This window comes from Heloderma suspectum, chromosome 15 (assembly GCF_057233095.1).
Source record: "Heloderma suspectum isolate Gila_16-S chromosome 15, 16-S_ref, whole genome shotgun sequence".
NCBI lineage: Eukaryota > Metazoa > Chordata > Lepidosauria > Squamata > Helodermatidae > Heloderma > Heloderma suspectum.
Window position 1 is genome coordinate 8,881,004 of NC_139472.1, and position 14,277 is coordinate 8,895,280.

At 48.9% G+C, this 14,277-nt stretch overlaps 2 protein-coding genes across 10 annotated transcripts in view; one reads left to right on the top strand and one right to left on the bottom strand.

Moving 5' to 3' along the window:
- EXOSC10 (exosome component 10) overlaps nucleotides 1-9,719 on the bottom strand; it is a 31,486-nt gene extending 21,767 nt beyond the window's left edge. Inside the window, exons 1-8 of one of the 2 annotated variants that reach the window (XM_084822373.1) lie at nucleotides 9,536-9,719; nucleotides 8,308-8,444; nucleotides 7,090-7,213; nucleotides 6,665-6,769; nucleotides 5,268-5,433; nucleotides 2,713-2,824; nucleotides 1,259-1,334; nucleotides 1,032-1,142 (exon numbers count right to left, since the gene is read on the bottom strand). In XM_084822373.1, the coding sequence (XP_084678499.1) occupies nucleotides 1,032-1,142; nucleotides 1,259-1,334; nucleotides 2,713-2,824; nucleotides 5,268-5,433; nucleotides 6,665-6,769; nucleotides 7,090-7,213; nucleotides 8,308-8,444; nucleotides 9,536-9,643 (939 nt within the window). In that variant the 5' untranslated portion in view covers nucleotides 9,644-9,719. Of the gene's footprint in view, nucleotides 1-1,031; nucleotides 1,143-1,258; nucleotides 1,335-2,712; nucleotides 2,825-5,267; nucleotides 5,434-6,664; nucleotides 6,770-7,089; nucleotides 7,214-8,307; nucleotides 8,445-9,368; nucleotides 9,440-9,535 lie in introns of those variants that run through there. The other variant, XM_084822374.1, reaches the window with a different exon arrangement.
- Nucleotides 9,720-10,410: 691 nt separating this feature from the next.
- The window catches only part of MTOR (mechanistic target of rapamycin kinase), a 119,395-nt gene continuing 115,528 nt past the window's right edge, over nucleotides 10,411-14,277 (top strand). For 5 of the 8 annotated variants that reach the window (XM_084822364.1, XM_084822368.1, XM_084822370.1 and 2 more), the window contains exon 1: nucleotides 11,631-11,718. The gene's annotated coding sequence lies outside the window, so the exon portion shown is untranslated. Of the gene's footprint in view, nucleotides 10,496-10,617; nucleotides 10,709-11,384; nucleotides 11,474-11,630; nucleotides 11,719-14,277 lie in introns of those variants that run through there. The other 3 variants (XM_084822366.1, XM_084822367.1, XM_084822365.1) reach the window with 3 other exon arrangements.

Sequence of the window (14,277 nt, forward strand, 5' to 3'; positions counted from 1 at the left end):
GGAGAGAGAGCGAGAGAGAGAGCGTGCACGAGCGCAAAGGGGAAAGTTCTGTGTGAGCAGGTTCAGGAACAGAAGGAAAGCTTGTGCCCTAACTATTTTAATTACAATTTTTTTTGGGTGGGAGAAGGGGGCAGGGAGTGGAGAGCTTGGTGGGTGCCACTGGAGGTCCCCTGAACTAAGGTGTGCATGACCATGGTCAGATCAGATCTCTTAAAAAAAAAAAAATAGAAGGCAGAGGCATCATTTTTACCTAGTGCGCATGCCTGAGAAATGCACCTGACACACACACACACTAGAAAAACTGCAGCAAGAGAACAGCAGGCAGCTCAGTTTCACAGACCAAGCGGGGCTTGAATCTGCACCTGTCAAGTAGCCGTTCTCCCAGAACCATATGGAAAAATCCCTTTACAAGCTCAGAGGAGTTCTGAAAGCAGCTTGCGATACAGCATTGCGGGAGCGGAGAAAAAGGGGTCCTGTGGTTCCCAAGGGGGGAGAAATACCCCTCTCAAGCCAGACACGAAGCACTCCGAAGAAGTGGTTCTCCAGATTTCTCCCCTGGATTTAAGATGCGGGCCTCAAAACATGAAAAACCTTGACATTTGCAACAGAGTTGCGGATTCGAGTTTTGGAAATCCACCTTGCTTTCCGGCCCACGCAGAAGTTCTTGTTCTGGCTGCGGTTCAGAGCATCGGACAGGAGACCAGTTCAAATCCCCACCCAGGCATGAAGCTCATGGGTGACTGTGGGCCAGTTGCACACTCCTAGCCTGACCTACCCACACAGAGTTGTTAGGAGGATAAAATGGAAGAGGGAGACCCACATATGCTGCCTTGAGCACCTTGGAGGAAAGATGGGATATAAATGTAGTAAACCAGCCTTCCTGAACCTGGTGCCCTCCATAGATTGTGGAATACAACACCCATCAGCCCCAGCCAGCATGGCCAATGGTCAGGAATGCTGGGAGTTGTCGTCCAAAACAGCTGGCTGGCACCAGGCTGGGGAAAAGGCTGCTGTAGTGAACAAATCCTTACCTCTAAATCCACAGCAAATTCTTTGCAGCTACCAAGCTTCTCGTTCAATTCCACCAGCTCGTCCAAGGTGGAGACAAAGCAGCAGGGTGTTTCGGCAGGAGGCCGGTACATCTGTGCAGAGGAAAAGTGGGAGAAGGTACAATTTTACAGGCACTGCAATGCCGCTTGCAAAGGCAGGAGACGGTTGGATTGAGGGGGCGAGGGCACGATTCAATCAGAGAACCAACCTGGACTTCCGGTTTTTCAAGAAGTTCGGCAGGCAGTGAAAAATGCTCCAGTTCGTACTGGTAAGGATGAGCAAACCTGCAAGAACCAGAAAGGACAATGCAGTTTGGGAGCAGGTCTGAGTAAGCACCTGTCAGAGTGGACACTGAGCCCATAGAATCCCAGAGTAGTTCTGATTCTGAGGAAGAGCAGTCACTCCTGGGAGAGGAGCGCGCTCCTCTTTCCCAGGACCAACAGCTGATGGAGATTCCTCCCACCAGCATTCCTAGTTTAGTTAGCAGTCCAGGGAGTGACCAAGCACAGATAGCAGACTTGGTGGATGCGCAACGCAGACGCAGAGAGCGGCGCCAGATGGAGGGCGCGGAAAGGAGGCGAAGTGCCAGGTTGGCGTGCACACAACGGCTGTGCCCAGAGGCTCCAAGGGAAAAGGGGAGGGACTCTCCCTAGTCCTTAAGTTCAGGGGTCTGCCAGTAATTCCCTTTCAAACGGGGACCAACTGTTCCAACTTAGGGCATAGGTACTGTGCTGCTCAGATCTAGTTGCAATTGGTATAGTTGTTAAGTTGTAAAAGAAGAATAAAGCTTTGAAAGGAATTGTCTGGACTTGGCTACTGGTTTAGACAGAGAGAGACCTCCAAGGAGCCCTTGACAGCACCAGGTGAGAAAAGGCCAAGGAACAGCGATCAGCAGGGTTTGATTTAGCAGTGTTAAGGTTTTCCTTCATTCCAGGGCTTTGATGGCATACGAAGGGCTTTTTAAGGCATCGGTTCCCCATTATGTGACTAGCCACATTCTACCTTCTGTGGGAGTGCCCACAGCAGTTTCTCAAATTCCCAAAGGTCCAAAATATTGGGAACCCCTGTTTTATGGGGTGGTGGTGATGTTAGCAGATAATGGTTTTAAACCATTTTAAATATTATATGATTTCCTTTTATTGTAAGATGCTTTGAGTCTTTTTTGAAAAAGGCATCCAAGAAATCAAAACAATATTAATATTATTAATAGCAACACTACTGATACCGATGATGCAACAAACCCCGAAACTTCTCCCTTCAGTGAACTTTCCTTGTTGGCTCATCTGACCTCATTGATTTATCTGACAAAGTACCCCAGAAGATTCTGGGACAGTGGTGGGCAGAAGGTAGATCTCCAGTTGTCTTAGACTTCAGCTCTCAGCATTCCTGACCATTAGCCATGCTGGCAGAGGTGCCTGGGAGTTGAAGTCCAAAACGTCTGGAGAGCTCCCTTCTGCCCACCTCAGCTCTAGGATGCAAATGGAGTTCACGAGAAGCGCAGGCCTGACTGGGCCAGACTGTCAGGCAGCTGGAAGAGAACATCAAGCCATCAAGGAACAGCAGTGTTTCTAACAGGTTTGCAGAAGCGGACAGGGAGCAGCGGAGAAGGCACATGCCTGGAATGGGCGAACCCTTCCCCTCCTCTGCCTATTCTTTTCTTACATGTCCTGCTCCGTCTGTTGGGTCCTCTGCTGATGCAGGAAGTCGGCCAGGGCGGCTGGCACATCCAGGTCCTCAGGCCGCTCCTTGCGCTCCCGTCTGCTTTTCAAGAGGGCTGGAGAGTGGGATGCAAAGGCGTTAAGACAGGCCGGTATCCAACTCGTCATTTTCTGTCTCCTTCCCCTGACCCTCCTGGGGTTGCCTATTTTCCAGGACATTTTATTTTGTAGTTAGTGTGACTGTGTGCCTATTTATATATGCATGTATGTAGTGAGTCAGAAATTTGGCTGATCAGTAGGGATGTATGAGAAATTAGTTTCACTTCATTTTTGATCAGGATTTACCCAGTTTGCACAGTCCAGACTGAACATCGACTTGGATGCAATCTGCAGTCAAAGTCTGTACATTTCCGAGCTTGCAATGTCATTTGCAACCCCCCCCCGCATCCGACAGCATGCATACCTTTGAAAAATGCACATGAAGACATGCATACTTTTGAAAAGCGCTCACAAATACACTTTAACTGATGGGAGAAGAATGCATACATTTCACAGACGCACACAACAGATGCATCCATTTGGAAAAATATGCACGAAAATATGCACAGGGTTTTGTGCAGAAAGAAAAAAACAAAGCTCGCAATCCCATACGGGCTCGAGTGAGAATGAGGGCCGGGGCGGAATTTGGAGAATTTTGACAAGTTCAAGTTTTGCTGATTTGCACATCCCTATTGATTTGTCAAACCTATTCTGACAGAGCCAGGTCGCATCATTTTCACTTAGGAAGCTGCCTTATGTCTGGTTGTATTATTTGTCCATCTAGCTTGGTACTATCAACACTGACCAACAGCTGCTCTCCAGAGTTTGAAGCAGGGGCCTTTCCTAGCCCTACCTGGAGATGCCGGGGATTGAACCCGGGACCTTCTGCATGCAAAGCAAGGCTCCACCATTGAGCTACACCCCCTCGCTTACAGCACACGTGCCGGAAATCTGTGGCAAATCCATGCGCGATGCCAGAATTTCTTTTTAAGTCAATAGTTGGCCATTTTACATCTTCCCAAGTGCCACAGTGGGCAACCTCTGGCTCTCCAGATGTTGAATCGTGACTCCCATCAGCCCTCGTCAGCACAGCAAGTGGTGAGGGATAATGGGAGTCGTGGTGTGTGATGTCACATGTATATGTGTTATGAATCTGTGTGCGTATTAATGTTATGACACTGTGTTTTCTGGTAAGGAGATCTGGTGAATGAGTAGCATGAGTAACAGGAGGTATCGTGTATTTGCATATATGAGATGATTGGCTGAGTGAATGGCGGTGGGGATTGCTGTGATTTATTTATATATATATATAAATATAAATAAAAGCAGGACGCAGTGCCTGTGGAGTTTTAGATAGGGCAGAGATAGATAGGGCTCGTGGGAAGAGTGCCAGGATCTGTGTTTATACAATTAGTGTGGGGACTGAGTGCGTGCAAGCAAACGTATGGAAGGTTTTAAAGGGACTTATTACTGTAACTCAACTATTTATGTGCAGGAGGAGAGTAAAGTGGTTATTTACTGTTTAACACCTTAAATCTGTAAATAAATATTGCTCTGTTTTTCAAAATCCCATGCCTATGGATTGTGGCGACAAAAGGCTTAAAGTTGTAAGAGAAAAATATAGGTCAGAATAAAAAGCCATTCCCATCTCGAGAAGTAATGGTGTTGGACCCGAGGTAAAAGTCCGGGTGGCAACACTGCTCTGTGTGCGGTGGAAGGTGCTGCCTACTGTGGAAAAGGTACCTTACAGAACAGGTATCCACACTAGTAAACAGGCAGGAACGCCACACACTCCAAGTGCATGGGGGGGCCCACAAAAGTTGCCCAATCCTGCCCTATAGGATACCCCAAATTACTTTGACAGGTAAGATTCCTGAATAACATTTGCCCTCCTGCTTTGCAAGACCGGTGTAACCAAGACAGGACGTATGGCGGAGACGGGGCAAGAGCTTTTATCGAAAGATAAACTGCCCGGTGAACAAACGTTGACTCCGGCTGCTGGTTATGATCCCATCCCACCCACCCCCGCTCAAAAAAAAGTCAGCTGAGCTGGAGTCGCGCAAAAGCCTGCTCATCTGAAGCAGGCAGGACCAGAACTGGGGAGAGGAAGAGGCTCCTCCCACCAAGAAGGAAGGCATTTGCATATCCTCAGAGGACATGGGAGCAGAAACGGCTTCCAGGATAAACCTCCATGGCTGAAGCCTGAAGACAAAAGCACCGTTTCCTGGGCTGGCCACCAGATATTTTGGACCGCAACTCCCACAATCCCCAGCTACTGGTCCTGCTGGCTAGGGCTGATGGGAAGCATAGTCCAAACAGCTGAGAGTATCGAGTTGCCTACTCCTGGCTTAAATACTACAGCATGCGGGACGGTGCTGTTTTGGAGCATGGATGTCACTGGACTCGGAAGGCAGGAAGGGAGGTCTCCTGGCACAAGTCTTCATCCTTCCCAGCAGCCTTTGCTCTCCACTCCTCCGCCGCCACTGGGAAGGCTCCCACAAACCTCTTGGGCCCACTTACCTTCGGGCAGCGGCTTCAGCGCGTTGGGCTTGACAAAGAGCTTGGGGACAAAGGGGGTGTTGGAGTTGTCCACCTTCTCGCGGAACTTGAGCTGCGGCCGGAGGATGTTCTTGGCGTGGAGCAAGCGGAAGGTTTCCGGCCTCGCCCGCTTGCTGGCTTCCCCGCTCTGCCAGAAGGAGGCATGGCAACAAAAGCGACCTGATTAGGAACTGCCTGGGTGGATCAGGCCAAAGTGGGTCTATAGGAGGCAGTCTCCCACAACTGGGAGCTCACCAGATGTTTTGGGCTTAAGGACGTACAAAGAGCCCTGCTTGTTCAGACCAAGTGTCCATCTAGTCCAGCATTCTGTTCACACAGGGGCCAACCAGCTGCCCACGGGAAACCCACAAGCAGGACACGAGTGCAACAGCACCCTCCCACGCATGTTCCCCAGCAACTGGTGTATGTAGGCTCACTGCCTCGGATACTGGAGGTAGCATATGGCCATCAGGACTAGTAGCCACGGATAGACTTCTCCTCCAGGAATTTCTCTAACCCCCCTTTAATGCCATCCAAATCGGCGGCCATGACTACATCCTGGGGTAGCGAATTCCATAGTTTAACTCTGCGCTGTGTGAAGAAGTCCTTCCTTTTATCTGTCCTGAATCTCCCACCCATCAGCTTCATGGGAGGACCCCAGATTCTAGTATTTTGAGAGAGGGAGAAAAATGTCTCCCTATACACATTCTCCACACCATCCATAATTCTGTAGACCTCTACCATGTCTGCCCTTACTCACCTTCCTAAGCTAAACAGTCCCCGACGCTGTAACCTTCCCTCGTAGGGGAGATGCTGCAGCCCCTTGATCATCTTAGGACGCAATCCTTATGATCATCCTATGCAAGGTGGGAGAAGTGGCAGAGGCGAACTTCACCTCCCTGTGCTCTCTGCCTGTGTTTTTGCTAGACAGGCAAGGCCCTGGGGGGGGGGGGAGGGGGGCTGTTCCCGACCTCAGAGAGGCAACCGGTGTAGTTCTTTCCATGCTGGCTGCGAGGGGAAGGGGGGTTCGCAGCTCCGACTCCCAGCTCCGAGGACAGAACACCGGCTCTGACCTCGGATGTGGGAATCTGAGCTCTCCTATGGCCCCTCACATGCTGTTCCCTCCACTGGCCTTTTCTGCACTTCAGCGAAGACAGCTGTTGTCCAAAACATCTGTAGGGCACCATGTTGGGGACAGCTCACCTGAGGGGCAAGAAAACAGGTCCCCTCTGGATGCTTTGGACAATGACTCCCATAAACCTGGGCCATTGGCCATGCTGGCTGGAGCTGACGGGAGCTGCAATCCAAAACATCCAGGAGTCACCCGCCCCTGGTCTAACCAGAAACGAACCCCTTCAAGACCAAGGGCAAACTTTCACCTTGCGATTCCAGCTGGAGATGATGGTCTTAGGGGGCTGCAAGCCCGAGGGGAGGATGGGCTGCTGGTTCTTGTTCACGCCGGCCGCTTCGTCCAGGAGCATGCCCTGAAATGTGAGAACGGGACGTTCCGTGAAGCTCCGCAGCGCGAGACAGGATCAGGGAAGAAGGCAAGGTTGGGGAAAGGGCTGTAGGGCTAGCAGAAGGTCCCCGGGTTAAAGGAACCAAGGCAGCAGGGTTAGGAAGGGCCACTCTCTGCAGGTGCCAGTCAGAGGAGATGATATTGGGCTAGACGGACCAAATTTAAACCAGTTTGCCCTGTAAGATAAATCAAGTAGAGCTCAAGCGATTCTTCTAAGGCAGCCAGCTTGAAATTGGTTGGTCCGAGTGAACCCTCTGGAACTGCACGGGGCCAGGCAACACTCACCACTCTTTCCAGGATGGCATCGTTGGCGTCGACCAGCAGATCGAATTTGTCCTCCAGCTCTGTGACCTTGCCGCGGTCTTGGAGGTGGCTGCGGCAGCCGTGGTACTGCATCACTTTGCTCATGCTGCCAGGAGAAAGAGCAGAGCTGCATCAGAGAGCAGCGGGATTCATCCGCTATCATGGATACGCTGAACGTTCTGATCGTGTCCTTGAGTGGGAAGGGCCATAGCTCAGTAACAGAGCCCCTCCTTTGCAGGCAGGAGGTCCGGGTTCAATCCCTGGCATGTCTGGGCAGGGCTAGGAAAGACTCCTGCAGAGCTGCTGCTGCCAGTCAGTGTCAACAACACTGAGCTAGATGGACCAAGGGTCTGACTCGGTATAAAGGAAGCTTTTGATGTTCCTGTTTAAACTAGCCCTTTATTTAGTACCATAAGAACTAGAAGCTTTTAGGAAGAACACCATGGCTCAGGGAAAGAACACTCGCTTTGTATGCAGAAAGTCCCGGGTTTGATCCCTGGCATCTCCAAGTATTTCCCAGGTAAGGTATTCCAAAGGTGTGGGGCTGCCACAGAAAATGTCCTGCCCTTGTTATTCACGGGTCTAACAGCTCTTTTTGATGGTTGAGACAGCAGGGTCTTAGATGCTCTTAAAACTCAGGCAAGTACAAATGAGAGCAGTTGGGCCTTCAGACGGCCTAGTCCTAAACTGTTTAGATCAGGGGTCAAAAATCACAGGCCTGCAGGCCAAATCCAGTCCGCCCACTTTCCCCAGATTGCCAATAATTTGGTGGTTTCCCGCATTCTGCACGTTCCACCACAACCCACCCCCATTCTAAAAGGTGGAAACGCCTCTCTTAAGGCTTAGTTATTAGTAGTAAAAGCCTTATTCTAAAATATATTGGTACTTCTGCTCTTTTGGCCCCACCCACCACTGGAATGCAGCCCTCAAGAACTTCTCCAAAATGGAATTCGGCCCTCAGGCTGAAAGAGGTTCAACAACCCTGGTTTAGAGCTGTAAAGGTTAATTCCAGCATTTTACATTGGGCTCGAAACCAAGCAGGCAATAAAACTGGCCCTGCTCTACGAAACAAACCACACCTATTGCCTTGCAGCTCCAGATGACTTCAGCAAGAGAGCCATGTCACACACAGAGCCTTCACACTTACCCCAGCTCCCAAATGAGCCAATCAGACATTGGTCGCAGCCTGTAGAGACTCACCAGTGCAGCAACCTGTCTCCTTGGGTCTCACAGTAGGCCTGGAAGCCAGGGAAGCTGCGGTAGAAGTCATATTCATCTCCATGCTGAGGGAGACCGCTTGAAGCCTTGGTGGCAGACAACACCGTGCCAAGGGCATGCTGGACAATGAGAAGAATGACATAACAGTCAGGCTGGCAAACGCTTCGCTTCACCCAACTACAAAGGGGCTCAAGCCACTTACATACACACATGTGGAAGAAAACTGGAATCTGCCTTTCCACTTCCCTCTTCAATCAACCCACTTACCAACTCGCGTGGAATTCCATGCATATGCCTACATGCCGTTCCTGCTCACCCGTGGCTGCCAGGGTACTGCTTAAATACAAGGCTGAGGAAGTTATCTTTTTGGTGCCTGGCAAAGACCTTTCTTTTCTCCCAGGTATTTTAGAGGCCTGGTTTTAGTTATTACAGCTGTTTTATCGATTCCTGGGTTATTTGTTTTACATTACACTGTACTGCATTCTTTTAAATATTTGCATTATATTTTTAACTGTGTTTTAAAATAGCATTTTAGGGTGTGTGTTTTTTAAGTGGTTGTAATCCATCCGGAGCACATTAGTTATTGGGAAGATTAGAAACGTACAAAACAAACAATAAATGAATAAACAAAACACAACCAGTGGTATGAAATATTTAAACTTACATACACATATATAAAAGTCTATACACACACACGCATATATATATATATATATATATAAAATAAAAGTGTGTGTGTGTGTGTGTGTCCGTCCGTGCGTCCATGCACGCACGTGTGTCCGTGCGCATATATATGTGTGCGCACGCATGTCCGTGCGCATATATATGTGTCCGTGCGCGCATGTGTGTGTGTCCGTGCGCGTGTGTGTCCGTGCGCGTGTGTGTCCGTGCGCGTGTGTGTCCGTGCGCGTGTGTGTGCGTGTGTCCGCATATATACTTATATATGTATATATATTTAAAACCGCCAAAGAATATAATTTTTTTTTTATTTCTACACATCAGAGTCAGTGTCTCCCACGTAATTCAGCCCCCGATTAAATTACCTCCTCCTTGCCAGACCCCCCAGGACGTGACGCCTACAGTCCTATCTCCCTTCAATGCAACTGAGCGTCTGATTCGCTCGAGAGACTACAACTCCCGGCATGCCTCGCTCCCTCTTCGCCAGGCGGCCCCCGTACCGCGTTTTCTTCCTCTCCCTCCTCCAATATACCTTGACGAAGGAATCGGCGTCCTTAAACCCGGGCAGCACCATGTCCGCGCTGCCGCCCGCCGCCTCAGCGTTGCCGCCTGGCCCTCCGCCGCTCTCCTTCGCCGCCATTTCCCTCCTGTTCCTAGGCCGCCGCGCTTCCCCCGCTCAGAAGGCAGCCGCCATGTTGGACGGCGCTTCACGCAGCAAGCCCAAGCGAGGGGGCGGGAAGTCTCGTTCCCTCTCGCGAGATCTAAACCCAGCGGGGACGCGCCACAGAGATAATCCAACGCTTTAGGGTGGCGTTTCACATCGCCTGGATAGGGAACTTCCGAGTCCAAGTTGGATGGGATATTGTAAAATCTCTCCCCACGCTCCTAGGTAGAAAAGAGAATAGCCGGTGTTGGCTCCCGGTTTTGGAGGGTCCTTGGGGCAGACACCTTTCCCAATGGGCTCTGTGCCTCGGTGCACATAAGAAGAGCCGTGCTGAATCAGACCAAAGTCCATCTAGTCCAGCACTCTGTTCGCACAGCGGCCAACCAGCTGCCCACAAGCAGGACAGGAGCGCAGCAGCACTCTCCCGCCCGTGTTCCCCAGCAGCCCGTGCACTTACTGCCTCTGGTACTGGAGGTAGCAGAGAGCCATCAAGGACTAGCAGCCACCGATAGCCTTCTCCTCCAGGACTTTGTCTAGCACCCTTCTAAAGCCATCCAAATTGGTGACCATCGCTACCAATTTCCACAAGCTGGTGGCCAGCGCGTGGAAGCGATTTCCGTAGTTCGGCTGAGCGCTGCGTGCAGGAGGACTTCCTTTTATCAGTCCTGAACCTCCCGGCAGCGTGGCTGCCCCCTCACCAGCTGGGGTGGCTCCTCCTCCTCATTACTGCTACCACTTGCCTGCTTGACAGCCCGTGTGCAAGGAGGCAGGGGCATCTCTTTCGCACCGCCACTGAGCGAGAGACGGGTGGACAAGCAGGCTGCAATGGTGAGGAGCAGCTCCAGGGTGCTCTTGCCAGTGGGCCCCTGCTGGGGTGTGGGCCCTCAGCACGTGCCCAACCGTGCCTACCCTTGACGCTGGTCCCGAGAATAGTTTATAGAAAGCAATAGGGAAATCCAGGATTTTAGCATAGCAGTGGCCCGGCAGTACTGTGCCCACCTAGGAACAAAAGGAAGACCCTGGGCCCTTTCTCCCTCAAAGGTGGGTAGATCTCCAGATGGTTGGGGCTTCAGTTCTCAGAAACCGCTGACCAGTGGTCAAGAATGCTGGGCGTTCAAGTTCAAAACATTGGGGGATCTTCTTTGATCCCCTCTGCTCTAACCCTAGCCTTGGGGGTGGGGTGGGGTGTATGGGATCACTGTAATATATATCTCCACATACACACAGGGATTTTTAAATATTAAAAAATAGTACCCCTTCCAGTGTAAATTCCAGTGCGAATATAGTCCATTTTCTGCATGTTGCAGGTTGGGAGAAGGCATGCCTAAGAACGTTGGCTCTGTTGACTTGTATTTCTCCCCTGCCTAGTTTTCACAGTGTTGCTTTGTTGAAAAGGCAGCCTTTTCCTAATGCATCATTGACATGTGATACTTATTCGTTATTGCACTTTAATAATTAATTATTAACTATACAACAAACAAAAAACGAATGCGTATGGGGGGGAATTAATGTTATGCGCGCCTACTCTTGTAATTACGGTAAGGAAAGCCCGGCGGAGTTGTCTCGGCAACTTACGCTCGACCATAGAGACGCCCGCTGTTTGAAGGCATGAGAGTTCACGCCCACTTCTAACTCTGACTTGGACGAGGGCGGAAACGATAGCCGAGTCTCGAGAGCGACTTCCCCCCTTTCACTCTCTCTAAATTGGTCCTTTTCAGTGTCAATCTTCAGACCCTCGTTCTCTGATTGATCGATCGTTCCTACCTCTCCTGTGGTGCCTTAGAAGTGTGAGAAGGAGGGGGAAAGGTGAGGTTTTTTTGGGGGGCGGGAACAAGCTCCTAGCAGTTTTTCTTCCTCGCCTCTTTCTATTGGTCGGCGCCTTGTCCATTTAGGGTGTCGGGGCGGCTGATTGGGTGGATTCGCCGGTTGGGGGCGGTGCTGACAGCTGGATGTGGGGGGGAGGAAGGAGAAAAAGTGGGGGAAAGGCGGCAGAAGGCGAAGCTGGACGCCGCGCCGGGCAGGATGAGGCCGGTGCGGCTGTGAGGAAAGAGGTAAGGAAGGGGCCGGCCGGCCGGCGCTGGGCGTCGGTGCGGGCGGAGGGAATTCCCGCCTTGCTGCCCCTCCCCCCTTTTTACCTCAGGATTTGAATCTTTTCACAAAATGATAATAATAATAATAATAATAATAATAAATAATAAAAAAAACAGCAATCTTCTCGCTCGTACCCTCTGTCATCCTATTTTAAAAAATCTTGCCCAAGGTATGTATACTGCGGTATTTACGTCAGATTTTGAATCTTCTAACGAAGTCTCGCCATCATCATCATCACCACTCATCACCTCTCTTGTTCCACTCGGGAGTTTTACGCAGAACATCGGCACTGCAGTTCTGACCTCCAGCGCTCGCGCCCTTTCTTGCAGTAATAATACTGTGGCCAACCCGCCTTGCTCGTAAAGCTTTTGTTTTCGTTTTAAAGGTTATCCCAAATTTTACTGTTGAAGTTTCTGCCCCCGAGATTTGAGCGTTTTTACAATGACGACGACGACGACAACAACCCCCCTTTCAGTGTTTGAGCGTTTTTACAATAATAGTAATAACAACAGCAATCACCCATAACCATAATAATAACAGCGATCCCTCTCGCCCGTAACCCTTTACATTTAATTTTAAACATGTATCCAAAAAATCTATGTTACTATTTTTACCTCCAGGATTCTAGTCCTTCAAATACAATAAAATCTTTCTCCCCACCCAAACCTCTCTCTTATTTTAGTTCAAATCCTATCTTACGCACAATGTGTAAAACACAGTTTTTATCTCCAGGATTTGAGTTTTACAGGTAAAATAATCCTCCCCACCCCAACCTCTCTCTTATTTTAGTTCAAATCCTATCTTACGCACAATGTGTAAAACACAGTTTTTATCTCCAGGATTTGAGTTTTACAGGTAAAATAATCCTCCCCACCCCAACCTCTCTCTTATTTTAGTTCAAATCCTATCTTACGCACAATGTGTAAAATACAGTTTTTATCTCCAGGATTTGAGTTTTACAGGTAAAATAATCCTCCCCACCCCAACCTCTCTCTTATTTTAGTTCAAATCCTATCTTATGCACAATGTGTAAAATACAGTTTTTATCTCCAGGATTTGAGTTTTATAGGTAAAATAATCCTCCCCACCCCAACCTCTCTCTTATTTTAGTTCAAATCCTATCTTATGCACAATGTGTAAAATACAGTTTTTATCTCCAGGATTTGAGTTTTATAGGTAAAATAATCCTCCCCACCCCAACCTCTCTCTTATTTTATTTCAAATCCTATCTTATGCACAATGTGTAAAATACAGTTTTTATCTCCAGGATTTGAGTTTTGCAGGTAAAATAATCCTCCCCACCCCAACCTCTCTCTTATTTTAGTTCAAATCCTATCTTACGCACAATGTGTAAAATACAGTTTTTATCTCCAGGATTTGAGTTTTATAGGTAAAATAATCCTCCCCACCCCAACCTCTCTCTTATTTTATTTCAAATCCTATCTTATGCACAATGTGTAAAATACAGTTTTTATCTCCAGGATTTGAGTTTTACAGGTAAAATAATCCTCCCCACCCCCAGTATTCTATTTTCTTTTATTTTTTTCTCATCCGAAATGTCTGTATTATAATTTTTATTTCCAAGATTTGAATCTTATTAATAAAAGTTTTTTTAAAAAAAATTCTCCCCACTCCTGGCCCCAACAATTTTTATTTCATTTTAGATTGTGATTTTCTGTCTAAACGTACATAGGATTGCACCCATAATAAATTCATAATACAAGAACCCAATGTGGGTCATTCCTTGAAAGCGATTAGTGGGAGATTCAGGACACATAAAAGGAAGTTCTTCTCACAGCGCAGAGTTAAACTATGGAATTCACTACCACAGGGCGCAGTGATGGCCGCCAATTCGGACGGCTTTAAAAGGGAGTTAAGACAAATTCCTGGAGGAGAAGGCTGTCCGTGGCCACTAGTCCTGATGGCTATATGCTACCTCCAGTATCAACGGTATATAATATGCCAGTTGCTGGGAAACATGGGTGAGAGGACGCTGTTGCACTCCTGTCCTGCCTGTGGGTTTCCCATGGGCAGCTGGTTGGCCACCGTGTGAACAGAATGCTGAACTAGATTGCCCTTAGAAAGATAAGAAGAGCCCTGCTGTATCAGACCAAGGGTCAATGTCAGAAGGTGGTATTGGGGGACTCCCATTCAACACTGTGGCTGTTGACCTGTTGTGTTCCTCAGGGTTCCATCTTATCCCCCATACTATTTAACATACTTGAAACCCATGAGAGAGATTGTCTGGAGTTCTGGGGTTCAGTGCCACCAGTATGCTTATGACACCCAACTCTGTCTCTTTATCTAAATCCAAGGAAGGTATTCTGGTTCAAAATCGGTGCCTGATGTCAGTAATGGACTGGACGAGGACATTGAAGCTTAATCCCTACAAGACAGAGGTGCTCCTGGTTAGTCGAAGGGCATATCAGGGAATAGTGATTCAACCAGTGCTGGATGGGGTTACACGTCCCTGAAGACTCCGGTTCACATTTTGGGTGTACTCTTGGACTGGTTTCTGA